This window comes from Mastigoproctus giganteus, chromosome 1 (assembly GCF_048544385.1).
Source record: "Mastigoproctus giganteus isolate SK-2022 chromosome 1, ASM4854438v1, whole genome shotgun sequence".
Classification (NCBI taxonomy): Eukaryota; Metazoa; Arthropoda; class Arachnida; order Uropygi; family Thelyphonidae; genus Mastigoproctus; species Mastigoproctus giganteus.
In genome coordinates this window covers 164070647-164098330 of record NC_143575.1, presented here as the reverse complement: position 1 = coordinate 164098330, position 27684 = coordinate 164070647, and the positions used below count along the sequence as shown (strand labels likewise).

General features: G+C 37.0%; 1 protein-coding gene across 2 annotated transcripts in view; it reads left to right on the top strand.

The window, feature by feature from the left end:
* Positions 1 to 27684, top strand: part of LOC150091234 (aladin-like) — a 343291-nt gene that overhangs the window by 112935 nt on the left and 202672 nt on the right. For both annotated transcript variants that reach the window (XM_090374811.1, XM_090374804.1), the window contains exon 6: positions 14239 to 14285. In XM_090374811.1, the coding sequence (XP_090230937.1) occupies positions 14239 to 14285 (47 nt within the window). The remainder of the gene's footprint in view (positions 1 to 14238; positions 14286 to 27684) is intronic.

Here is a 27684-nt window from a genome sequence, read left to right as displayed (position 1 = left end):
AATCTCACAGGTTATCCCATTTTGCATTCTTGTAATGCCAAACAACACGAGATTGGGAATAGCCATGAGATAAAGGCTCCATTGGAGAAGAGACAATCACCAAATTGTGATCTGAGGTGCCTAAAGGACCACTCACTCTGACCGTGTACTTAGAGGGTTGTTTGTGAGAAAAAGATCAGGTTAGGATTGTCTGGTATTCTTGTAGGTAAATGAACAATCTGTGCAAGGTCATTAGTAATTGCAAAAGCCTCAGCATCTTGACCAGCTGGGTCGGTGTGACTAGAATATGGAAGCCAGCTGGAGTTTGAACATTAAGATCACCAAGGAATATTACCTCACTGTTAAGAAAGTTGGACTGGAGAAAGTCAAGTTGCAAAGATAGGAAGTCGAAGAGCTCCAAGCGATTAGTGGAATTGGGAGAATGGTAGAGACAACAGATGAATTTGACATAATGTGAGGTAGAGAGATTTTAAGCCAGAGAAGATCGAAAAGAGGAGATTCCAAATTACAGTCTCTGACAGGGAATATCGGAATGGACATATGCACAAGTATCATCTTTGAAGCAAAAGGAATCATACAGTGAATAATTTGGGCAACTGAGGTGAGCAATAGTTGAATTAACCGATAACTGAGATTCTGTCAGAAAAAGTACATGGGGTTTGGCAGACTGCAAGTGGAAATGGGCATCGTTGAGATTAGAATTGAGGCCACATATATTTGTGAAATGAACTAGGAAGTGTTTGGGAGGTTTAGATCTTTTCACAGATAAGCTTACTGTATTAGTTTGACAATTCATGGTGTATTCAATAGTAAGAAAAAGTGGGACATGCTGTATGAAGTAATGAAATTTTTGTATATGGCGTACACATGGTAATAATATACCCAGATCCTTGACATAACGTGGCCTTAACAATGCCCCCCCACTTACACACTACTCGGACTCCCTCTAATCACTATTTAGCAGAGTAGAGGTAGCAGGATTATACACTAGTTGATCCAGAAGCCTCCTAAAGAGTTATCAATAGGTTCGGTCCAGTTTACTAACTAGCGGCCGGCCTGCAAAAACCGTTTTAAAGCTGTACCCTTGAAATGTAAGGAAGATTGGATCTTGCCATGATGTTCATCATAACCTCAAAAGTCATCAGTCATACTGCATGATGGAAGGGATGGGGAAGAGTTGACTGGAACTTAGCTCTAGAAACTAAACGTGGGTTACACCACTTCAAGCCTCCAATAAGCAAAGTGGTGGTATTGCACCGATTGATGATTGTCATCTACCACCGGTACTGCCTGGTAACACAGAGGGGTGGCATTCCTCTTTTTGGTGTGGCTGCCACACCCCACCCATGTGTGAACCTGCTTACGTTGGTTCACACATGGGTGGGCACCCACATTGTGCTTGTTCATGGGGGTTATACCCAGGATTACTAACAGTCCTGCCATCTGGAAGGTGCGAGCAGAGTATTTGGATGTCACAGATCGTCCGGACTTCACTAAAATTGGGTACACTTGACTTGAGTGTCACCTGAATATCAGTTCCATCAATGTTTTAGACTCCCAGGTAGCAAGTACAGCTTCTCTGGCATATCTGAGAGAATGTCTGTGACAGCCTCAACGATCAAACGATGAATAACGTCCTTACAACAAGTAATGTACATTCGCACTTCAATTGTTAGAAGGTTACGGCTTTTTTTAACATGTGCAGGCACAGTTTCATCACTATGCTTAGAAGACAAGATTGCCCAATTTATTTAAAATATAAAGGCACTAATGAACACAGGAAATTATTAAAATTTATTTAGCAGCTCACAACATGTGTACGCTTCGGACGAGAAGAAAGCAGCTGACATCAAACCTAGTTCCACGTAGGGACCGACTTCCTGTGCTGCGTTTTCAGATTTTCTTTTTTTTTTTTCATTTATTTATTTATTATTATTATTATTTTTTTTCCATTATTATTTTAAAAGAACGTTAATGTGAAACAGCGTAAAATTAATGTCGTCATAGTGCATCATAAAACAGCGTCATAATGCTACCTGTACATATAATTTCTATAAAATCTTTTCGATATGATATTTCACAGAATACGGCCTCGGTGATTATTGGGCGCCAGTCTAAACTATTTATAAATAAGTTAAGTGTATATATATATATATATATATATATATATACTTTACTTATTTATACATTATTATTTATTAAATTATGGTATTACTTGGGAGCATATGGAGGTGAGGTACTATGATATTTCAATCTGATACATTCCCGTAGGGTTTTGAGTCTCCTATTGCAGTTTGCTGTCATATACGTAAACCAGTCTGTTTATTTAAAATTAAGTACATATATATTTAAAAAAATAAATAAATAAAAATTACCCTCATTATTCCAAATTATTCACCAAGTAATTACCTAAAGTTAACCTAGCAAAACTGGTATAGAGATTTCAGAAATGGGTATGTATAATACATTCCTCTAGTATGGCTATATCTCTGCTCAAAGCCCCTGAGGAAGTAGCAGAGGTATGGCCATGAGGGAGAATGTTAATTTTCACTAACTTTTGCTAATTTTCTCCAATATCTCCAGCTTTCTCTAATTTCCTTTAAATTTACATTAATTTGTTGTTTTTAAATGTATCTAAGTTATATATTTTTATATATAAGGCTATATTATATATAACTAGTGGGTTGGTTGGGGTCACTACAAACCTATGCTCCCAAGTTGTACCATAATTTAATAAGTAATAATGTATAAATAAGTTAAGTATGTATATAACCCATGCAAGCATAATGTATAATTGTCACGGGCATTAACGTAGGAGCCAATACCCTTATTTACAGTATTTAATATTTAAATCAAATTGTCATTAGACATAATTACAACACACACACACACACACACACACACACACACACACACACACACACACACACACACACACACACACACACAGGGCCATTACCAGCATGGACGGGAATTGCACTCCCCCAGATAACCCAAGCTCTAACTTTCTACAATCATATACTGTTCACTTTCCTAAAACTGTCATTTGTCAGGTTGACACATCAGAGAACCCAACAATGGTTATAATATGAACAATAAAGCTATAGCTAAAACAAATAAGAACAAAGACAGGAACCAATGTTAAGAGTAGACAAAGGTTAATGGCAGCAATGCATATAAATATATAAAACCTGTTTATAAGCAGTATTATAGCCATTGAGTTAACTGGAGGCAAAATTAAGCTAATAGCAAAATTAAGTTCATATTATGCTAATAGCCCAGAGTGTGGAAAAATGGTAGTTTAGGAAAGAGAACAGTACACGATTGAACAAAATACAGTTGTAGCTGTATTTTCTGGAGCACGAATTCCCATTCGTGCTAGTGACTGCCCCGGACATACATATAGTCAATGAATTTGAAGTGCTTGTCAAGACATCAAAGGCAGATATTGTTGGGATATCAGAGACATGGTGTCACACAGATATAAGGAATGCAGAATTGCAATTTGGGGAATACAACATTTACAGATTGAATTTGATTTGGATTTTATTGGCGCATTAGCAACTAAGGCTATAATGTGCCCAAACCAGGTCATATATAGAAAGTTATTACAGATAGGATAGAGAGGATTAGAAGGGATGGGGGGTTATGCTGTTAGTTAGGAAACACATAAAATCTAAGGAAGTGCATCGAGCTGACATAGAAGGACAGAGAAATGTTGAGTCAGTGTGCTGTACAGATAGGATAGATATAAGATAAAATCTAAGAAAGTGCATCAAGCTGACATATATGGACAGAGAAATGTTGAGTCAGTGTGGTGTGACGTAAGCACTGGGAAAGAAAAATGAGAGTAGAAGTTTGTTATAGGCCTAATGACGCTGATGAGTACAATGAACGATTATACAGAGAAATAGAGTGGGCCAGTAAATCAGAATGTTTTATAATGGAAGATTTGGGTTTGGTCAAATGAATTTATTTGATGATTATTTTCTACAGCAGTATGTTAGAAAGGCAACCAGAGGTATTAGCACTCTTGATCTGATTATCAGCAGTGATTATTCATGCATTAGGAATTTACAAATAAAGGAGCCATTAGGTGGCAGGGTACTGATGTGTGATTTTCTTAAAGATGTAACTACCATCAGGGGTAAAGGGAACAGTTTTTGCTTTTGTAAAGGTGTCTACAGTGGTCTCAGATTTTTTAAATTGTATACAGTGGGACCAACTCATGATTGTTACCAACAGCAAATTCTAAATGGGAAGCTTTCAAGGAAATAATCTTGGAAACTACTAGGCTTTTTGTACCAACTAAGAAATACTGTTCTGCATTTAGGACCTAATGGATCAGAAGAACTAATGAGACATGTGGCAGAGAAGAAAAATGCATGGGATACATATAAATAAACCCATGACACAGAAGCCTATGATAGATATAAGCTGGTCTGTAACCAAGTCACAAAAGAGATTAGGCAGGCAAAGGCAGATTATGAGAAATCTCTGGCAAAGGATGCAAAGAAAAACAGCAAAAAGTTCTTTACTTATGTAAAGAAGGAAGGGGATGAATCGGATTGGTCCCCTTGATATCAATGGTTTGACTGTAGATGATCGTTCTCGGATAGCTGTCACACTAAATGAGTATTTTGCATCTACATTCCCACGTGAGGAGTAATTCGAGGAGGAGGAGGAGGAGAAGACCAGATGTTTATCAAACTAACAAGGAGTTAAATGATTTTGTAATAACTGAGAGCAAAGTGGAGGAGAAATTGCTGAAGTTAAAAGAAAGGCACCTGGGGCGAATGGGATCTATCAAGTTATATTAAAAGGAATCGGCAAAGGAAGTAAAAAATCCTTAGCCATAATTATGAGAGCGTTCTTGGACTTGGAAGAAGTGGAAGTTCCCACAGACTGGAGATGTGCAAATGTATCTCCATTCACAAAGGGGGATGAAAGGGTGACACGAGTAATTACAGACCTGTTAGTTTGACTTCTGTTCCAGGGAAAATAAGTCACTCCATTATTTTCCCTGGAGCAGAAATCCATGCTTCAGACACAGCATGGGTTTGTTAAGGGGAAGTCTTGTCTGATCAATTTGATTGGATACTATGACATGGTCACAAATGAACTGGATGCAAAAAATAATTTTGATATCATATACTTGGATTTCAGGAAAGCTTTTGATACTGTTGCACATGGAAGACTACGCCGACCAGGCTAGTCAGGTGGGTAAAGTGCCTGCCTGGCAACCCAAAGGTCACGGGTTTGAATCCCGCCTCAGGCTTGGATCAGAGTAGAAAATGCAAAAATCTTGGGAGGTGCAATATGGCCACAGAAGCCGATGCACCAACAACTAACGGGGAAAAAAAAATGGAAGTCCACTGTACAAATGGGACCAGTATGGCATTAAGGACAAGTTGCTACGATGGATAAAAGGATGGTGAGCGGGAGAAGACAGAGAGTGGTAATCAGTTGACACTGCTCTTCATGGACTAATGTTATTAGTGGTGTATCCCAGGGTTCAGTGTTGGGTCCATTGGTGTTTTCTATATTTATCAGTGATATTGATGAAGGCATATCAAGCTTAATGTCAGGTTCCAGATGATACAAACGTTGGTAGTTGTTAATAACAATAATAACAGTATGTCGCTGCTGCAACAGGATCTGGAAAAGTTGGGCAGATGGTCTGAGAAGTGGAAACTGAAGTTTAATGGTGACAAATGCAAAGTATATGGGTAGAAGTAACCCCAGAGAAACATACCAACTGTGTGATAACTTAGGGTGGTAGAAAATGAAAAAGACCTGGGAATAATTGTGTAGTCTGATATGAAGTTTTCTAAGCAATGCAGACAGGCTGCCAGAGTAGGTCATGGGGCTTTGTCAATGATACATAGGAATTTTTCTAGCAGCGATAAGGAAGTGATTATTCCCTTGTACAAATTTGTATAAGGCAATGGTAAGGCCACACCTTGAGTACTACGAACAGGTCAGGAAGCCTCATATTAGGAAGTTGCTAAAACGAGTACAGAGAATGGCAATAAGATTGGTGAGGGGAACACAGGATCACTCTTACCAAGAAAGGCTTAAGTTCTGTAAATGGCAGTGCCTGCAGAGTAGGCATTGTGAGGTGATCTGATTGAAGTGTATTAGGTCTTGAATGGGTTGATAGGGTCAATTCTGATGAGATTCTTCTTCTTGCTCAGATTGTGAACCTCTGTGGGCATAAATTAAAATTGAGGAAAGACAATTGTAGAATAGATGTGTGGAATTTTGCCTTTAGCCCGTAGGTGTAGTTGATCGCTGGAACAGATTTCCAGCAATCATCCATCTGTCTTTGTGGAAGTTGATAGCTGATATAAATTCAACGAAGCAGTGGACAAACTTTTGCAGCGAATGGATGGGTGAAATGGGAAGGTTTTTTTTTTTTTTTGCTGATACTGTATAAGTTGTTTCTTGCATCATATGCCTCCGCTAATGCTAATATAAGAGTAGTAAATTGCAAGTAGTTGGAAACTAAAGAACTGTAACTATAGATTAATATAGTATCTCGTTGAATAATAAATATGTACAACTAAGGAAATAAAGTGACATTGAAGATTAAGACTAACTAATGTGAACTCACCCAATATGAGACGATCATACCAATACGATGCAATCAACTAAGATAAGATCGGTATAGGAAATCGCGATCAAACTTGGGGCTATTAGTGTAATACGAGGGCAGGAGTGTCTATTTCTATCCTAATTACCTAATTAATTTGGCCTCCAGTTAGCCTACCAGCTATGATATTGCTTATAATCAGGTTTTATATATTTATATGCATATCCACCATTGACTTTTGTTTGCCCTCAACAATAGCCCTTGTCTACTCTTACCATTAGTTCTAGTCTTTGTTCCTTTTTTATTTTAGCTTTAGGTTTAGTTTCATTGTATGTCCCTTAATGCCATACTACTCCAATTTGTACAGTATTCTTCCATGTGCAACAGTATCAAAAGCCTTTCTAAGATCTAAATATATGATATCAAAATTATTTTTTGCATCCAGTTCCTTTGTTACAACACCATAATATCTAATCAAATTGGTCAGACAAGACTTCCCCTTGACAACCCCATGCTGTGTGAATTATTGCTGCAGTCTTGTGTAAATGATCCTGCAATGCTTCTTTAACCAGCGACTCCATTATTTTCCCTAGAACAGAAGTCGAACTAACTGGTCTGTAATTACTTGTGTCACCCTTTGTGAACTGGAGATACATTTGCACATCTCCAGTCCGTGGGGACTTGTCCCCGAGTCAAAGGATGCTCTCATAATTATGGCTAAGGGTTTGCTTACTTTCTTTGCTGCCTCCTTTAATATAACTGGATAGATCAAATCCACCCCAGGTGCCTTTCTGATGTTTAACTTCATAATTTCTCCTCCACTTTGCTCTCAGTTATTACAAAATCATTTAACTCCCTGTTAGAGTTTGATAAACATCTGGCCCTCCTCTCCTTCAATAACTTCTCATGTGTGAATGTAGATGCAAAATACTCATTTTGTTCGGCAGCTATCTGAGATTGATCATCTACAAACCATTGATATCAATTGGACCAATCTGATTCATCCCCTTCCTTTTAGAGTTTATATAAGTAAAGAAGTCTTTGCTGTTTTTCTTTGCATCCTTTGCCTTCATAATCTGCATTCGCTTGCCTAACCTCCTTTGTGACTTGATTACAGACTAGCTTGTATCTACCAGTCTTTTTGTGTCGCCTGACAATTTATGTGCATCCCATGCATTTTTCTTCTCTGTCGCGAGTCTCATTAATTTATCTGATATCCATTTGGGCCTTTACCTAGAGCAGTATTTCTTAGTTGGAACAAAAAGCCTAGTAGCTTCCAAGATTACTTCCTTGAATGCTTCCCATTTAGAATTTGCTGTTGGTAACATCATCACTTGGTCCCACTGTATACAACCTAAAAAATCTGAGAGCACTATAGTTGCCTTTACGAAAGCAAAAACCCTTCCCTTTACCACTGATAGTAGTTACATCTTTAAGTAAATCCCACATCTGTGCACTGCTGATAAACTTTGAAAAAGGCAAAATAATGTTAATATCCCAAATGTTATGATGGATTAAGAAAATTATGGGCTGAATTGCAGAGCCAACTTGGATATGAAGAAACTCTAAAGTAAAATTATTAATACCATATGATTAAACAATATAAAGTAAAACAAACAAAATAAAAGGTGGTAGAGCTGTCATCAGATATGGGTGGGTAAATTTAGTTAAGTCGAATACAGGGAAGGCAAAATGCAAATTCTGATGTCAGCAGAAGTAAATATTGATACATGGTTAGGTAATTAATCAGGTGACTACGCACAACCATATATCAGGAACTGCATTTCTATACTTGTCCATAACAGTAGGAGAAATGTGAAATAAAGCCAAAAAAGAAAAAGATTAGCACATTGGTTAGCACAAAGGCAAATTTCCACACATCTATTCTACATCTGTCTTTTCTTAATTTGAATTTATGCCCCCTTAGGTTCGTAATCTGAACAAGTGGAAGGATCCATTCAGAATTCAGCATGCTCAATCCATTCAAGGCCTTATACACCTCAATCAGATCACCACACAGGTGCCTAGTCTCCAGCCACTGCAATTTGCAGAATTTAAGCATCTCTTGGTAAGAGGATCTCTTCATTCCCCTCACAAATCTTGTTGCCCTTCTCTGTACATTCTCAAGTAAATCTACATCCTTCCTAATATGAGGCCTCCAGACCTGTACGCAGTACTCAAGACGTGGCCTCACCATTGCCTTATACAGAGGGACAATCACCTCCTTTTCCCTGCTAGTAATATTCCTATATATCATTGACAAAACCCCATGACCTGCCCTGGCAGCCTGTCTGCATTGCTCAGAAAACTTCATATCTGACTGCACAATTACTCCCAGGTCTTCATTTTCCGCCACATTAAGTGTAGTACCACACAGTTGGTACTTTTCTCTTGGGTTACTTCTACCCATATGCAGTACTTTGCATTTGTCAAGGTTAAACTTCAGTTTCCACTTCTTAGCCCAGCTTCCCAAATTATCTAGATCCTGTTGCAGTAGCATACTGCCATTACTGTCATTAACAACCCTGCCAACCTTTGTATCATCTGCAAACTTCGACATTAAGCCTGATATACGTTCATCAATATCATTGATAAATATACAAAACAACAGTGGACCCAACACCGAACCCTGTGGGACTCCACTAATAACATTAGTCCACGAAGAGCAGCACCCATTGATTACCACCCTGTGTCTTCTCCCACTTAACCTCCTTTTATCCATTGTAGCAACTTACTCTTAATACCATTCTGCTCCAATTTGTACAATAGTCTTCCATGCGCTACAGTGTCAAAAGCTTTCCGGAAATACAAATATATGATATCAAAATAATTTTTTGCATCCAGTTCCTTTGTAACCACATCATAATATCCTATCAAATTAGTCAGACAAGACTGTCCCTTAACAAACCCGTGATGTCTGAATTATTGCTGCAGTCTTGTCTAGATGATCCTGCAATGCATCTTTAACCAGTGACTCCATTATTTTACCCGGAACAGAAGTTAAACTAATTGGTCTGTAATTACTCATGTCACCCTTCGATCCCCTTTTGTGAATTGGGGATACATTTGCACATCTCCAGTCCATGGGAACCTCCCCTGAGTCCAAGGATGCTCTCATAATTACGGCTAAGGGTTTGCTTTGCTGCCTCCTTTAATATAACTGGATAGATCCCATCCACCCCAGGTGCTTTTCTTATGTTTAACTTCAACAATTTCTCCTCCACTTTGCTCTCAGTTATTACAAAATCATTAAGTATCCTCTACAATTTGATAACCTTCTGCCATTTTCAAACCTTAATAATTCCTCATGTGTGAATGTAGATGCAAATACTCATTCAGTTTGTTTGCTATCTGAGCAGGATCATCAACAGTCGAACCATCAATGTCAAGTGGACCAATCAGATTCATCCTCTTCCTTTTAGAGTTTATATAAGTAAAGAAATCCTTGCTGTTTTTCTTAGCATCTTTTGCCAAGGATTTCTCGTAATCTGCCTTTGCCTGCCTAACCTCTTTTGTGACCTGATTACAGACTAGCTTATATCTGCCATAGGCTTCTGAATCACTTGATAATTTATATGCATCCCATGCATTTTTCTTCTCTGTTACGAGTCTCATTAGTTCATTTGACAACCATTTAGGCCTAAACCTTGAACAATGTTTCTTAATAGATATAAAACTTTTAGTAACATCCATGATTAATTCCTTGAATGCTTCCCACTTTGATTTTCTGTTTGTAACATCGTCAGTTGATCCCATATACAGAATTTAAAAACTTTCTGAGACCACTTTAGTCTCCTTTAGAGAAGCAAAAACCCTTTCCTTTACCCCTGATGGTAATTAAATCTTTAAATAAATCCCACATCAGTACACTGTGATCACTGCCACCTAGTGGTTCCTTTATCAGCAAATTCTTAATACACGAATGATCACTGCTGATAACCAGATCAAGAGTATTACTTTCTCTGGTTGCCTCTCAAACATGCTGCTGCAGAAAACAGTCATCCAATAATTCCACAAAAGTCTGACTAGTGTGTGAGTGACCAACCCACAAGTTCCAGTCAATATCTGGGAAGTTAAAATCCCCCATTATAAGACATTCTGATTTATTAGCCCACTCTTTTTCTCTGTGCAACTGTTCATTGTACTCATTCGAGTCATTAGGCCTATAACACACTCCTACGCTTATTTTTGATTTCGCAGTGCTTATGTCACACTAAACTGACTCAACAGTGCACTGTTCATCTATATCAACTGGGTGCACTTCTTTTGATTTTGGTTTTCTTAATTAACAGCATAACACCTCCTCCATTTATATTCTGTCTAACCTTTCTGTACACATTGTACTCCCCAAATTCCAGTTCTGCATTCCTTATATCTGTGTGACACTACATCTCTGCTATTCCCACAATATCTGCCTTTGATGTCTTGACCAACACTTCAAATTCATCAAATTTATTTACTATACTTGTAGCATTGCTATACATGCAAGCATACATATTCCTAGTTACCCTAACACATCCCATATACCAACCTATTTCACGATGACTGCCATCCGTCCCTGAAACCCCCAACACCCCTTGCTCCAGGTCGCTACTTATTCTGATAGAAGTTGTGCAAGAATCACCTTCACCTCTGCCTGCGGCTACTGTTAAACTATTAGTCCTTGTATCCCCCTCCCCAAGCTATCAGTTTTCCGACCCACCTAACACTGCCTCGATAGTATCAGCAAATATTCTTGCACCCTTTCTATTTAAGTGTATCCCCTCCCTGTGGAAGCAGTCTCTCCTGTTAACAAGTATAGACCAGGCTGAAAAAAATTCTATCCCTTGAGCCTTGCACACAATCTCTCCAGGGCCGAATTGATCGACAAGGCTCACATCATCATATACTCCCTTCTATCGTGTCTGGGCAGAGAGAGAGAGAGAAGAATGATGACATGGTTTCAAAGATATTATCTTAGTTATTAAAATTAGCCTATTTTTAGAATTACCAAAGTGTAAATATAATGTTTGGATATCATGTAATAGTTTTTTTTTTTTTTGTTTTTTTTTCCTAATAAAAAAATATAAGTATGAACTGCTTCTCTACACTTTTCAGATACAACTGAGCCAAGTGTTGCACATATATCACAAGTAATATTTTTTTTTCTTGGGGGTGGGGTGCAAATCAAAATGGATCACTTTTACATGTTTTCTAATATAATATTTTACAGCATCCAATAATATTTTCTTTTAAAGTTTGCTGTTTTGTCTCAAAAAAAAGTCATGGTTATCAACATTCAGTGATCAGATAAAATAAATGTAAAACAGGCATAATATTAAACTGATATTATGATATGAAATAAAACGTAAAATGTATCCATGAACTTCTTTTTTTTTTTTTTTTTTTTTTTTTACCTTCTAGTTCTGCATCAAACATAATGGTGGAAATTAAATTCAACCAACTAGTGCTAAAAAAATTGCCAATCCACTGTATAAAGCAGTGGTTACATCACATCTGAAATACAGGGTGGTCCAAAAGAAACGGCCTTTTTTATTTCTATTTATTTTACGAATTCTTGATAGTTTTTCTTATAATTTCCTTGATTAAAGAAAAAAGAAACTTAAATGCTGTCGTCTAATGTTTAATATGTTCTTTTATTTAGCAGAATGTTAATATCTATAAAAAATGATGATTGTCTTAATGATTAATTAATCTTAATGTCTTAACGATTGTCTTAATTCATCCAACTTTTCTGCCGTTGTTGATGAAACTGGTCTTCCTCATTTTTTTGCATCATTTATGCTTCTGATTTCTTCAAATTTTCTGACCAGTCTTATGGTATTATGACTTTGAACTTGCAGAATATTAAATTCTTCTGCTAAAAAATTGCAGCTTTAGCTCCATTATTGTTGTTTTGGTAATAATGTTTAACGATGGTCCTTTGTTAAACGATAATCCATGTTCATTTTGGTTAATCTTGAATAAAATTTTATTTCAAATATGAAACAAAGTTAGAAAACAAAAAAAAAATAATAATAATAATAAGAATAGAAAAAATCCGAAAATTAAGAAGTTATTTGAAATAAATATTTCTTTTGGACCACCCTGTACAACCTACCTGTATTTCAGATGTGGTGAAAATCTTATTATTATTATTATTAGCTATATGGTGGAAGCAATATGGCTAAAACAAAAGTAATGATGAACAAGTATGCCACAGAAAGGGAAATAATGATTGAAGGAGCAGTAATTGAAAAGGTGGAGTCATATACTTATCTGGGACAAGTTATTAGCTGTAATAATGATAAATGGCTGGAAGTCAAGAGAAGAATAAATTTTGGATGGATAGCATTCAGGAAATATAGTCACATACTGAAGAGCAATATCCCAGTTTGTCTGAAACGTAAAATAGTGAACCAACGTATACTCCCCACCATGACTTATGGAAGTGAAACTTGGGCACTCACCAAAAGAATGGAAGAGAAACTCAGAACTACACAGTGAAGAATGGAACGAATTATATTGGGAATCAGACTGTTAGATAAGAAGAGAAACACATGGATTAGGCAGCAAACTCAAGTAAAGGACATTCTTATCAAAACTAAAGAACTAAAATGGTCTTGGGCAGGACACATTGCTCAAAGACATGATGGCAGATGGACTAAGAAAATAACAGAATGGTACCCAAGAGAAGCTAGAAGAAAACCTGTAAGACAAAGACGGAGATGGATAGATGAAATTCATGAGTTTGTGGGTAGTAAATGGATGGCCAGTGCTCAAAACAGAAGGAACTGGAAAGTTGCTGGAGAGGCCTTCATCCTTCAGTGGATTGAAAATGGCTGATGATGATATGGTGGAAGGAAGCCTGAGGCTTATGCTGCACTAGCCAAAAAAAAAAAAAAAAATTCCCTAGTTATCCTGAGAGAGAGAGAGAGAGAGAGAGAGAGAGAGAGAGAGAGAGAGAGAGAGAGAGAGAATCAAAAGTAGAAGGGGAATCATCAAGAAAGAGAAGAATGATGATATCCTGCTCAGGACCCTGGGTGTGCCAAGCCCATACTCACCAGATATGAGCCCCTTGGGTAATATGTTAGGAAGGATGTATAATAGTTGTAGGCATGAAAAGGTATTCTTATCATGAAAGACTTGTTCTACAAATTGCATCATCTGGAAACTAGGCAACTAGACATAGATCCAACTGAGGCATTTTTAGGGCGTTAAAGGATTGAGTAAACTAATGCTGATGGCACCTTTTCTCTTTCTCAGCTGATACACATACGAGGAGGCACAAATTTAAGTTGACAAAATTTCCTTACACAAAATATATGTAAGGAAATTTGCTTTTAGCCAGAGCATTGGTTTAAACTTCACTTAATGTTATGGAGGTAGCAAGTTTGAATAAATTTAAAGAAAGATTGGACAAATTATTGAAGTAATGGACAAATGAAATTTTTTCCATCCACTTTGGCTGTTGTTTTTATAAGTTTGTGTTCACATCATTTTACATTTTATAATACTAATATTAAAATGAAAAAATTGTATACCTGCTAAAATTTTTAAAATGTTTCTTATATATCCCATTTTCAGAAATGCAGTTGCAGGTGTTTTTTTTAATTGGTGTAATTTTGGAGGTCACTTTCTAAGATATATAATTTTAATTTTAGTTGTCTACAGAGGAAATGTGTGCTGAATTCTCACGTGCTTATGACTGGTGAGTATAATTTACAATCATTTAGTATGTAATTTATAATAAAATAAGATAAATCTGTAGCCATTGTCAGTGCAAAGCAGGGTGGAGGCCTCAACAAGTCATGTTGAGTGAAATAGACCATAATTTGCCACACCAGTCTAGTGCAGGTTGTCAGATTGACTGTATTTAGCAGTCAGGGACTTGAACCAGTCTACTTGAAGACTGTGAGCTATTGCACTCCTGCTCCCGACCACTTAGCTATGGAGGGCTTATATAATTGTGGGCAGGAGCAGCAGTGCGTAGCACATGCTTCTTGATTAGACTGGGGTTCGAGCCCGTGACCACCAAATACGGAGGAAGCAGAAAGGTCAGGGAATGACCTTTCCGCTTATGTCATTCCGGAGCAATAAGGCCATATTGCTCCGGGATGACACATATCCTGGAGCAATATGGCCTTAGTTGCTGATGCTCCTAAAAACCAAATAACAACAACATAACATAACAGCTTATATAATTAATATTTGCTACTAAATAATGAGATAAATCAAAGTTATTAATTTTAATGCTTTAAATGTGTAAGATTAAATTTTTGTCTTTCACTTGAAATATTTGTATAAACACATAGAAATTGTTAGTATTATATGTTCTGTAATTGATATAAATAAATATTTGTTTACTGCATAATACAGCAAGCCCTTCACAGCACTTTACTAGATGCCGATAATTTAGTACACAAGAAATAAAATAATGAAGAACCAATATACATAGCAATATACATAAAACAATGAAGAAGCATTATATTCATGTATTAACAAAATAATACAGTTCCAGTATAGTACATTATGCATGGGTTGCTAATTACTTGGTTGATGGTAGGCTGCTGTTTTTATTTCTTTTCATATGATTGGAATTCTGATCCTTGTATTCTTCAGAGCTAAACAAATCTTTGGCAATCAGTGAAGAGATGAAGGGGTCTATTCAGAGACATTCTGTTCATTTGCTTGAGTCTGAAGAGGTTAGTGTTAAATTGCAGCTGGTTTCTTGAATTTTCTCTTTTGGAGGCTGCAGCTGTTATGCTGGTGTACATTGTGAATCAATGATGATCTATTGCAGAGACTTCATGTTTAATTTGTCATAAAGCTGTTGCCTGGATATTGTATGGGAAAAACCAAGTTTGCTATTGAGCCACCTTAGAACCCAATATTCTAGGGCTAGGAATTCTTGATGGTTACTTGAGGGGTTTTAGACCAGATTTTTAAAACATATGGCAGTATAGGAAAGCTGCATCTTTGAACATGATTTATGATTGTTTATTATTATTATATATTATTTTTTTTATCTAGAAATTCTATTTTTCTAATTTTTTGTTCAATGTGCAAATAGTAGGAATTAAAAGAAAGATTATTGTCTAATATTACTCCTAGGTACATGATTTATGATTGTTTATTATTATTATATATATTTTTTTTTTATCTAGAAATTCTATTTTTCTAATTTTTTGTTCAATGTGCAAATAGTAGGAATTAAAAGAAAGATTATTGTCTAATATTACTCCTAGGTACACATTTGGAATTGAGGTATCCACTTTTAGTTTCTGTATGGTTTGGTTGTAAGTTATCTGAACAGATTTGTTTACATTGATAGTGAGATTGGGTTCTTTCAGATAGTTGAGTAGTCTGTACATCTGTGAATTCACATCATTGCTAATTTTGTGAACGCTCAGGATTTTGAAATAATTATCATCAGCCATTATCAATCCACTACAGGATGAAGGCCTCTCCAGCAACTTTCCAGTTCCTTCTGTTTTGTGCAATGGCCATCCATTTCTACCCACAAACTCATAAATTTGATCTGTCCATCTCCGTTGTTGTCTTCCAAGTTTTCTTCTAGCTCCTCTTGGGTACCATTCTGTTATTCTCTTAGTCCATCTGTCATCATGTCTTCGAGCTGTGTGTCCTGCTCAAGACCATTTTAGTTTTTTAGTTTTGATAAGAATGTCCTTTACTTGAGTTTGCTGCCTAATCCACATGTTTCTCTTCTTATCTAACAGTCTGATCCCCATTATAATTCATTCCATTCTTCGCTGTGTCGTTCTCAGCTTCTCTTCCATTCTTTTGATGAGTGCCCAAGTTTCACTTCCATAAGTCATGGTGGGTAGTATACATTGGTTCACTATTTTACATTTCAGACAAATTGGGATATTGCTCCTCAGTATGTGACTATATTTCCTGAATGCTATCCATCCAAAATTTTAAATAATAAATAGCTTTAAATCACCATTATATGTCAGCAGATTTGGATTTTTTTTTTTTAATATGTAAACCCCAAACACGAGACGTATTAGAACCTATAGTACTTAGTACGTGCTTGGGTTGGAGGTTGAGAAGACGAAAGAAGATATTGACATTGAACTTGAACTTCTGTAGACTGTAATTTTCAGGAAATTAAGGATGGTTGAAGGATGGTTGACATATGAAGGATGGTTGTTCCAGAAAACAGCAGCTGAATGAATAAAAAAGGAAGATAAAATTGGGTTCTGTGAGTTTGAAGTTGGACAGTAAATGGATGTTGGCTGGTGGAGGCATGTGTTTGGACTGTTTTCAAAGAAAAAGCGGGAATTATAGAAGCCAGTTCAGAAGAACAGTGCCCATGGAAGTATCTGTAGAAAAGGCATGCAGCAGAAACGGAAGTCTATGAGAGAGAGGCTCTGTTAGAGATGAGTCATTAATTAACCTAACTGCTCTCTTCTGAATGGAATCTAGAAGCCTGAAAGAGGTTTTGGCGGCACTACCCCAGATGCAGGAACAATATTCCATAGCAGGGCGGATTTGTGATTTATACAGAGTGAGCAGCTGTTTGGAAGAAAAGTAACGCCGACAGCGAAAGAGAAAACCAAATTTTTTAGATGTAGAGGAAGCAATATTTGTAATGTGCTTGTGCCAAGAGAGATTAGAAGTCAGGGTAATCCCCAAAAGAGATATATCATTTTGCCTAAAAATCGGAGTGTCACCAAAGATAAGTATAGGAGCAGAAGAATCCTTTTTGCGAGGTATAAGACAAGATTGGGTTTTAGAAGGATTGAAATCAGCTAAGTTGCCTTTGCTCCACTGGAGAGTTATCTAGAGATAGGCATTTAAGGAATTGGTAGTGGATATTCGAGAAGTTGAAGCTGATTGAGCAGGGCAAAGTTTCTCAAAATGGCAAGTGGAATCCAATGTATTATCATCGGCAGAACTATGGATAGGATTTACAGTCAATGGAAGAAGGTCATTAATATACAAGAGGAAAAGAGTGGGGGAAAGAACTGAACTTTGGGAGACACCAGTGTTACTGTAGAAGTTAGAAGACAGAGAGCCATGTACTATCACCCTCAGTGAGTGATCAGAGAGAAAACTGGATAACCAATTACAAAAGACAGTTGGCAAACCATAAGATGGAATCTTGTTTAGAAGACCTTTATGCCAAACACGATTGATAGCCTTTGAAATGTCAAGAGCAACTGCTTGTGTTTCACTGAACTTTTCCATTGAATTAGTCCATAAATGGGTAACATAAGCCAGAATATCACCAGTGGATCGACACTGATGGAATCCATACTGGCGATCATTGATCAAATGGAAGATTTATAGGTGGTTTAAGAGTTGGCGGTTAATTGATTTCTCCATTACTTTAGAAAGAGTAGAAGTGATTGCAATGGGACGATAATTGGATGGGAGGGATTTGTCACCCTTTTTAGGAACTGGCTGGATATCAGCAAATTTCGAAGCAGAAGGAAAAACACCTTTGGAATAAGAAAGTGAAAAAAGGTGGCAAAGAACAGGAGTAAGTTGAGGAGCACAGGTTTTGAGAACAAGTGGAGAAGTACCATCGGGACCTGGAGCTTTCTTAGCATCAAGATTTGTCAAAATCCTTCTGACATCCTTTTGACGGAAGACCACAGGAGGCATTGAATGGAGTGTGTTGGGAATTGTGGGAGGTGTTTTACCAAGATCATTAATACAAGGAAGAAAAATGGGATGCTAGCAGGTCAACTTTATCCTTGGCTGAAGTGACAACAGAACCATCTGGTTTGGACAGAAGTGGGAGTAGAGATGGGCAAAAGTTGCTTCCAATAGCTTTGGGAAGAGACGAGAATGCTCTGCTACCATTAGGGCAAGAAGCAAGTTTTCTACTCTTAGCCTGTTCAACTCTAGTTTGGACTGATTAATAACTACTTTACAATTGTTGCGAGCTTTGGTGTAGGCAGAAAATGAAACTGGAGAATTAGAAACAAGCCAATTACGATATGCAACATTCTTCTCTTGAACAGCCTTAGCACTTTTATTGGAAAACCAAAGTTTAGATAAAGGACGAGATTTTAAACTGGAGTGTGGGATAAAGGATTCCATCCCTGCAAGAATAATTTCGCTGGCACGATCTGAGCAAAAGTTGACATCAGAAGTTTTGAAATAGTAATCTGACCAAGGAAAAGAAGAAAATAAATCTTGCACATCATCCCATTTTGCATTCTTGTAATGCCAAACAATACGAGGTTGGGAATAGCCATGAGGTAAAGGCTCCATTGGAGAAGAGACAATCACCAAGTTGTGATCTGAGTTGCCTAAAGGACCTCTCACTTCGACCGTGTTCTTAGAAGGGTTGTTTGTGAGAAAAAGATCAAGTGTGTTGGCTGTATGGTTAGGATTGTCCGGTATTCTTGTTAGTAAATGAACAATCTGTGCAAGGTCATTAGTAATTGCAAAAGCCTCAGTATCTCGACCAGCTGGGTCGGTGTGACTAGAAAACGGAAGCCAGCTGGAGTTGTGAACATTAAAATTACCAAGGAAAATTACCTCACTGTTAGGAAAGTTGGACTGGAGAAAGTCAAGTTGCAAAGAGAGGAAGTCAAAGAGCTCCAAGTGATTAGTGGAGTTGGGAGAACGGTAGAGACAACAGATCAATTTGACCTAATGTGAGGTAGAGAGATTTTAAGCCAGAGAAGATCGAAAAGAATAGATTCCAAATTACAAAGTCTCTGACAAGGAATATCGGAAAAGACATATGCACAAGTACCACCTTTGAGGCGAAAGGAATCATACAGCGAATAGTTTGGGCAAGTGAGATGAGCAGTAGTTGAATCAACCGATAACTCAGATTCTGTCAGAAAAAGTACATGGGGTTTGGTAGACTGCAAGAGGAAGTGGACATCGTTGAGATTGGCATTGAGACCACTATATTTGTGAAATGAATTAGGAAGTGTTTGGGAGGTTTAGATCTTTTTGCAGATAACCTTTCTCTATTAGTTTGGCAATTCCTGGTGTATTCGAAATAGTAAGAAAAAGTGGGGGGAGACATCTGTATGAAGTAATGAAATTTTTGTATATGGCGTACGCATGGTAAGAATATACCCAGATCCTTGACATAATGTGGCCTCGACAATGCCCCCGCCTCCCGCATACACACTACTCGGACTCCTTCTAGTCACTATCTGACGGAGTAGAGGTAGCAAGATTATACACTAGCTGATCCGGAAGCCCCTCCCTAGAGAGTTACCAATAGGTTTGATCCGGTGTACTAACTAGTGGCCAGCCTGCAAACACCGTTTTAGAGCTGTACACTCAAAATATAAGGAAGATTGGATCTCGCCACGATGTTCATCCTAACTGCAAAAGTCATCAATCATACTGCATGATGGAAGAGATTGGGAATGGTTGACCGGAACTTAGCTCTGGAGACTATACATGGGTTCCACCACTTCAAACCTCTAATAAGCAAAGTGGTCGTATTGCACCGGTTGATGGAATCATCTACCCCCAGTACTGCGTGGTAACACAGAGGGGGTGGCATTCTTCCATGTGGTGTGGGTGCCACAACTCAACCCCTGCTTACATTGGTTCAAACCTGGGTGGTCACCCACCGTGTGCTTGTGAATGGAGGTGATACCCAGGATTTCTAACAGCACCCCTGTTATTCGGGTGACACTCAAGTCAAGTAAACCCAATTTCGGTGAAGTCCGGATGGTCTGTGACAGCCAAATTCTCTGCTTGCACCTTCACGAAGGGCTCCCCCTTCGTGAAGGTGCAAGCAGAGGATTTGGCTGTCACAGACCATCCGGACTTCACCGAAATTGGGTTTACTTGACTTGAGTGTCACCCGAATATCAGTTCCATCAGGTAGCAAGTACAGCTTGTCTGGTATATTTTACAGAAAGTCTGTGACAACCTGAAAGACCAATTTGCTTGCAGGAGTGGCTGTAGAGATGCTGTAAACATAGTGCTGGAGTGTACACTTTGAGGAATGAGGATATCATCTATGTTATCGAAAGCACTTTTGTCTAAAAAAAGAAAAGACATCACTTTGTGCCTTCACTTGAAATTCAGTTTGAATGTGCATAAATGATATCAGCTAAGCTTGTTATGGAGTGCCCTGTAGGACCGAAATGCATGTTGATAGATGCATTAACAAGATTTTATCGTGAAGGTATGGTAGCATGATTTTATCAATAATTTGTTATTACAAAACATCATTTGGTCAATAGGGTGCATGGTTATTACTGCTAGTTTGTTTAGCAATAAGATTAATCCTGAAGATGTTCTATTATCTTGAAGGAATAATAATGATTTGCACTAAACAATTGTAGATGCATTCACTAGCATTAGACAATGATGCCTTCGTTACTATCAAAGCATAATTGGTTAATTATCCACTGTACTGTATTCTTGTTCACAAGTTGGTTAATCAGCAGGGCTTGACTAGTAGGCATTTCGTGTTGCACATGATCTACTTGTTTGTAAGAATTGAATTATTTAAATCCATAGTGCATATCTTCAATGCAGATGATAGAATTGTTTGTTTCCATATTGCACTTTATCCATTCTAAAACTTGAATTGCTGTAAGGGTTTTGTTTTTGTAATGTGCTGTTTTATTGTATTTTAGCCTGAACCTTGAATAATTTCTGTATAATTGGAATTTTTGAGTTGAAATAACTTTTTTTTTTTATGTGTGTGTATGTGCTGATGAAGTGCCATGTTTCTTCCACTATCTGTGGTATTTCTGTTTACTTTTGAAATATGCTTTTAGATGGCATTTGAGCCAAGGTTTGTAATGATAAGATAATCATAGTTTGGATGCCAACTCTGCTTTAGTTTGATTCAACCATTTTATTAGAAGAATGACGCTATCCTGTATATGTCTGAGAGGATCCCATGGATATTTTAAGAGCTACAAAAAAAGTTGCTCTTAATGATATTCATTAATATCATTAATAATAATATTGTTAATGATATTCTTTTGGTAATTTTTTGAGTTGCAACATTTCGTTCAGTAAAGTGCTGCTTACAGCTCTATACATCTGTAATAAGATTTAAATGCAGTGTTGCTTGGTTTTTCTTGAAGTGGAAAATTGGAATAAACAAGTACCTGATTTCCTCTGGTAAAAATGATTTTGTTTTTTTTAGCTCTAGAACTAGTAAGGAATAAGGCTGCAACTTCATTTGTAAATTCTATTTGGGCAGGGGGAAAATTAAAGTCATCCCACTATGATTGTTAGTTTCTGGCTTATGGTAATAGCAATCCAAGTCATTACTTCATTAAAGATGTCATCAGTAGGTCCAGGTAAAATATAAATGTTATAAATTTGTAGCAGCAAATCTTTAAATTTAATTAGCAAGGACATTCCTTCAGAGAAGTACTAGAGTTGTAGGTTATGAATACCTTCAAATCAGATTTTAAAATAACTGCTGCCTCCACCTCTTTGATTAATTCTTGAGATCATATACAGTGTATAGTTGAGATTTTGGCAGTAGGACAATATCCTCTAGAGCAGTGGTGTCCAACCTTTTCCCTTACAGGGGCCACATTCAAGGTTAGATTTGTTTTGCGGGCTGCACTGAGTGATTGAAGAAAAATTAGTGTTTTACATTTTCCATATCTTGTTACATGTAAAAGGAAATTTCTATTTTCATGTTAGTTTTTTATTTTCAGGCTCTCTATAGAAAATGGAAATTCCCAGCACCTTTATTTGCAACAAATCTATGTCAGATCATCTATGTTTAGGTGGGACCTAGCACTTAAGGTATCATTCTTCTGTAAAGCCAACTTCACACATTCTACCCTATGTGCTATGGAGATACACGTGAATAACGATACTACATCCAATGACATCATCATCTCGTCCTCCCCTATATCTTGGCTCCTTACAAAGTTCACAAATTGCACACTATTTCCAATGACCAACATGGACCGACCGGAGAAATCAGCTGTGCCAGATATTTAGAAAGAGCATACGTAGGGCTACCAGTGAAGAAAATATGAGATCACGTGCCCGGATTGTGGGGAATGTTACGTGGGGGAGACAGAATGCCATCTTAAGGACCGTCTGGGGAAACATTCAAGAGCAATACAGACCGCAGAGCTCTGTATAAATCCGCCATTGCCGGGCACTATTGAAAAAAACAACACCAAATCTCCCCCGACAATGCTGTCATCCTTGACCGGACGCATAGATTCTGGGACCACAAGTGGCTGGAAAGTCTGTGGATTGGATCCTCTGCCAACAATAGCATGAATAGATATAGGGGAGTACGATTTCATCCCCTTTTTGAGGCGGTGGTTTTTGCCAGAGATAAACTTTTTAGTTTTCCACGCCCCCAGGCCACTTCCGGTTCTGGTATGAAAGGAATACAGAGTATGCGCCTGGTCATCCACATGTGCCGTGAACCTGGTATTTAAGGATGTGTCGCTTAAGTTTCATTATTGCTGAGGAAGGAGGTAGACACACCTCTGAAAGCTTCAGTAGTGTTTTTATCGCTTTTAAATTTATATTTTAATGCATTTTAATGTATTTACTTATTGTATTTTTATATTTTTGTCTCAAACTAGTTTTTTGTAAATAATCAATCTTTGTAAATATTATTTACAGTGGGGAATGTAAACATGGTATTATATTTTATTTACAGATAAAATATAATACCATGGTATTGGAAGAATTAACAAATGTTCAAACTATTCTTTGTTCTTTTCCTGATTTTATGAATTATATGTATATTGACTGTTTTTCTCAACACTATAAAGAGCTTCAAATGTATAATGAAACAAGCAACACAAATAAGAACAAATTAATACGTGAGAAAATGATGAGAAAGATACCAGATTGACAGCCAAGGCTAAGCAGCAGTGCCATTTATTATATATTATTATAATTAACTGATAGAAAAGTCCCAGGTAAGCTAAAGCTGGAAAGCATACTGTGCTGGTAAACTGTCCTATGGCAGCATTTTAATAATAAATATGTTTTTATTGAAATTTAATTTCAATTCCGAAGTCTGGATTTTAAAAAAAATCATCCTCCCCACCACCATTTTCTGAAAATGCTCCCCCCCTGTTTTTGCACAAAAATCTCCAGATAGTTAATTGATCTTCAGCTTTTCTAAGTAAAAATTTGGAGGGCATCAATGAATGTCATGTAACAGTATATTTTTAATATGTTCTTCCTTAAAGGATTTAGACTTTTAACCTCCTCACAAAGATACAAAACTTACTAATACCAGATTGATAAAGACCTAAATTTTTTTAAGATAGAGCATAGGCAGTATTAATACAGATACAGACATAGGCAGTAACTACTATTAATAATTATTAATAGTTAAATGGTTAATACAGGACAGGCAGTATTAATATAGATGAACTATAAATGAGCCTGTATCCTGCAGGATATGTCAAAAACTTTATATTTCTGATGAATATTTTTATGATTCATGATCCATTTATTTCCTAAATGAAATTTATTTTTGTGGAAATAATGGAAATTGGATTATTTTCTAAACATTCGGATCAATTGGATGTAAGTGCCAACTTGAAAGTAATTCATCTCGTACATTAAAATGATCATTAAACAATTACATTTGTTCTATGTCACATTTTTTAGCATTACATTATATCCATTTAAAAACTGTTATTGCAATAACAAAACTTCATTCTGCCAGATTTTAACAGAGAAATCTTGCATAATTTTGATGTTTGTAACTGTTTTTAGAGACTTTTACAACACCAGTTTTTAAAAATGAAACATATTTTAATGGTTTTATAAGATATAGTAATACAGCCTGTAGGCTTTCTGTTCCCTCCATTTTTCTTCATATCATGAAAATTAAATTTCTCGTGACAACCAACTTTTATATTTTTCTCATCCATTTTAGAACAGTTCAGTAACCCCCCCCCCCTTTTTTTTTTTTTGAGAGTGTCTTTTCTTCACACCTGATGGCATGTAAGTTGGCATACATGTCATTAGACACCAATTAATAGATTCTGTGGAATATATATATCCTTTGTTAAACCATGTTGTTTACATTAGATTTTAAATCTGATATAAATAACCATGAGCTGGCAGTGATGTGCCAGATTATAGAGCACATAGAACAATCCCCATAAGAGTATTTTTGGAAAAGGCATGCAGCTATGAGACATTGTGGAGAAACTTTATAAAAGATGGGCCACTGATTAACTTGACTGCCTGCTTTTGAATGGGGGTCAAGAAACTTGAAAAATTTTTGGGCACACCATCCATGATGTGCGAACAGTATTCCATCGTAGGGTGAGTTTGATATTTGTACAGGGTGTTTAGAAGAAAAGTAATGCCAGGTGAAAATGAAAACCCAGGTTTTATTTATTTTTTTTATTATTATTATTAGCCATATGATGCAAGGAAGCCTGAGGCTTATGCTGCACCGGCCAAAAAAAAATTTCCGAGTTACCCTGACAGAGAGAGAGAGAGAGAGAGAATGAGAGAGAGAAGTAGAAAGGAATCACCAAGAAGAGAAGAATAATGATATCCAGCTCAGGACCCTAGGGTTCTGTATGCAGAAGAAGCGATATTTGTTGTGCATCCATGAAATGAGCAATTAGAAGCCAGTGATCAATAAAGATATTTTATCTTGTCTAGAAATCTGAGCACCATCGATGATGTGTGTAGGAGCAGTAAACTTATTTGTGAAAAATAAAATCAGACTGAGTTTACAAGTTAACTGAGTTTTCTTTGCCCTCTTGAGGAATACCTGGAGATCAGCATTTAAGGAATTGGTGGTAATGGTCAAGAGATTGAAGCTTTTTTTGTGCAGGCAAAAGTTTCTCAAACTGGAAGGTAGAATGTAGTGTGCTGTCATCAGCAAAACTGACTAGTATTCCCAGTCAGTGGAAGATAGTCATTAATATACAAGAGGAAAAGAGTAGGAGAAAGAACTGAACCTCGGAGGACAGTGACATTAATTGAGGAGTTGGAAGACAAAGAACCATCATCTGTATTAATTTGTTGGAGGAAAACTATCTGTTTGCAAAAAAAACAGATGGCAATCCATGAGATGGGGGCTTGTTTAGAGGACCTTTATGCCAAACAGTCAAAAGCCTTGTGAATGTCATGAGCAACTGCTTGAGTTTGATAAGACATTTTCGTTGAATTTGTCCAGTGATTAGTAACATTAAGGCAATGTATCACTAGTGGATCGACACTTGCAGAATCTATATTGGTGTAATGATTGAGCAGACAGAAGGTTAAAGAGTTGATGGATTTCCCCATTACTTTGTAAAGAATAGAGGTAAGTGCAATGGGAAACTAACTGGAAGGGAAGGATTTTTGTTTTCTTGCATCCACCAAGTCCCTTTATAGGAACTTTTTAGGCAGACAAATTTCCATACAGATGGATAAATATTTGTGGAATAAGATAGTGTGAATAGGGGGCAAAAAGCAAGCAAGCTCAGGAGCACAAGTTTTGAGAAAAGGTGGGGAAATACCATCAAGATCTGGAGCTTTCTTGGCATCAAGATTGTTAAGAATTCATTTAATATCCATTTGTTTGAAAGGCTACAGGTGTTATTGAATGAAGTGTGTGTATTGTATGGCATGGTATAGTAGGAGGCGATTTTCCAAGATTGTTAACACATCATCAGTAATTCAGTCTTGTGACATTGGTCAGTTCCTCTGATGAGCTGTCTCTACCTTTGTTCTTCGCCTGTTTTAGTTCCTCAAAATTTTAAAGTCCTGTTTCATCCAGTAACTTCCTGACAAAGGTATTTTCTGGTCTTCCCCTAGTGCATTTCCCTCCACAGTCCCCTCCATGGCATCCAGAAGCAAACCACCATGTTGAATCACATGGCCCACCCATTTAAGTCTAGTTAATCTGATTCTATCTAGAATTTTCCTTTGTTCTTGGACACATCTTAATACTTCCACATTTTGACACCTTCTTGGTCCATTTAATTTTTTCTATCCTGCGCCAGCACCACATATTTTTTTAAAACTTTTGTTAACACAAGAGTTTAAAAAAAAAAAGCAGGATGCTAATAAGTTAGCTTTAGCCGAGGGTGTGGTGTAGTGTAGTGGAACCATCGTAAGGTAAAAGTATACATGCTTACATAGAAGTTGCAGCCAGTAGCTTTGTCGAGAGACCGGAAAGTGTATTTAATGGGGAAAGTTACATAGAAACTATATTGTAAAATATCGGAATCATGGGCCTTTGTGCATGTGTGCGATTAACAGAAGTCTCTCATACTAATGTATAAATATAGGGGGAAAATTTGAAATGTCAGTTTTACCGTCCTTCTTGTGAAAACTTCTCGATGACGAAAAGTTTGGTCCATTTGGAAGCCATTTAGATTTAGACGATATTACACGATTTTATGTGGAGTTTTGATTTTAATTTTGACAACATGTGTTCAGTCTTCTTGAATGCGTGGGTTATCTAGTGTCTGCGGCTGGTTGATGTTGACTTGTTTTCCGGTGCTTGGAGAGCTCATGTATGGGAAGTATGAGCATTGACGTAATTTTATAATTTGCTTATCTGTAGCCAAGTGGTCAGGAGTGGGAGTGCAGTAGCACACGCTCTTTGAGTAGACCGGGGTTCAAGCCCCTGACTGCTGAATATGGTCGATCTTCCAACCCGCACTGGCAGCGTGGCAGATTATGGTCCATTTCCCTCAGCATGAATTGTTGAGGAGGCTTCCATCCTGCAGTGGGTTGATAATGGCTGCACTTTACTTTTTATACTCTGAGATCAAAAACTAAATGTAAATTTTGATTTATTCTAATTCATTTTATCCCGGAAGTTGGAAAAGAAATCTCCTGTTTGGATATTGAGGTAACTCTCAAATTTATTAGTGTAGAAACAATATGAAAATAAATGGAAACAGAATAAGTGTCATAAATAATGAGAAAATGTAAATACAGGGTTTCACTGTAATATAAAAGCACACATTCTATTCTATTAACATATACTAATTAGGGCATTTGGCTTAGATTTGAATTTTATTTGTTCTTGCAGCAATTATTCTTATACTATATAAATATGCAAGATTTTTGTATTATTTGTTCATATTAAGTGTTAGGTGCGTTATGTTGAAAGTTATTTCCGGCCTCTGTCTTTAAATATGTACAATGTGTATTTTCTCTCA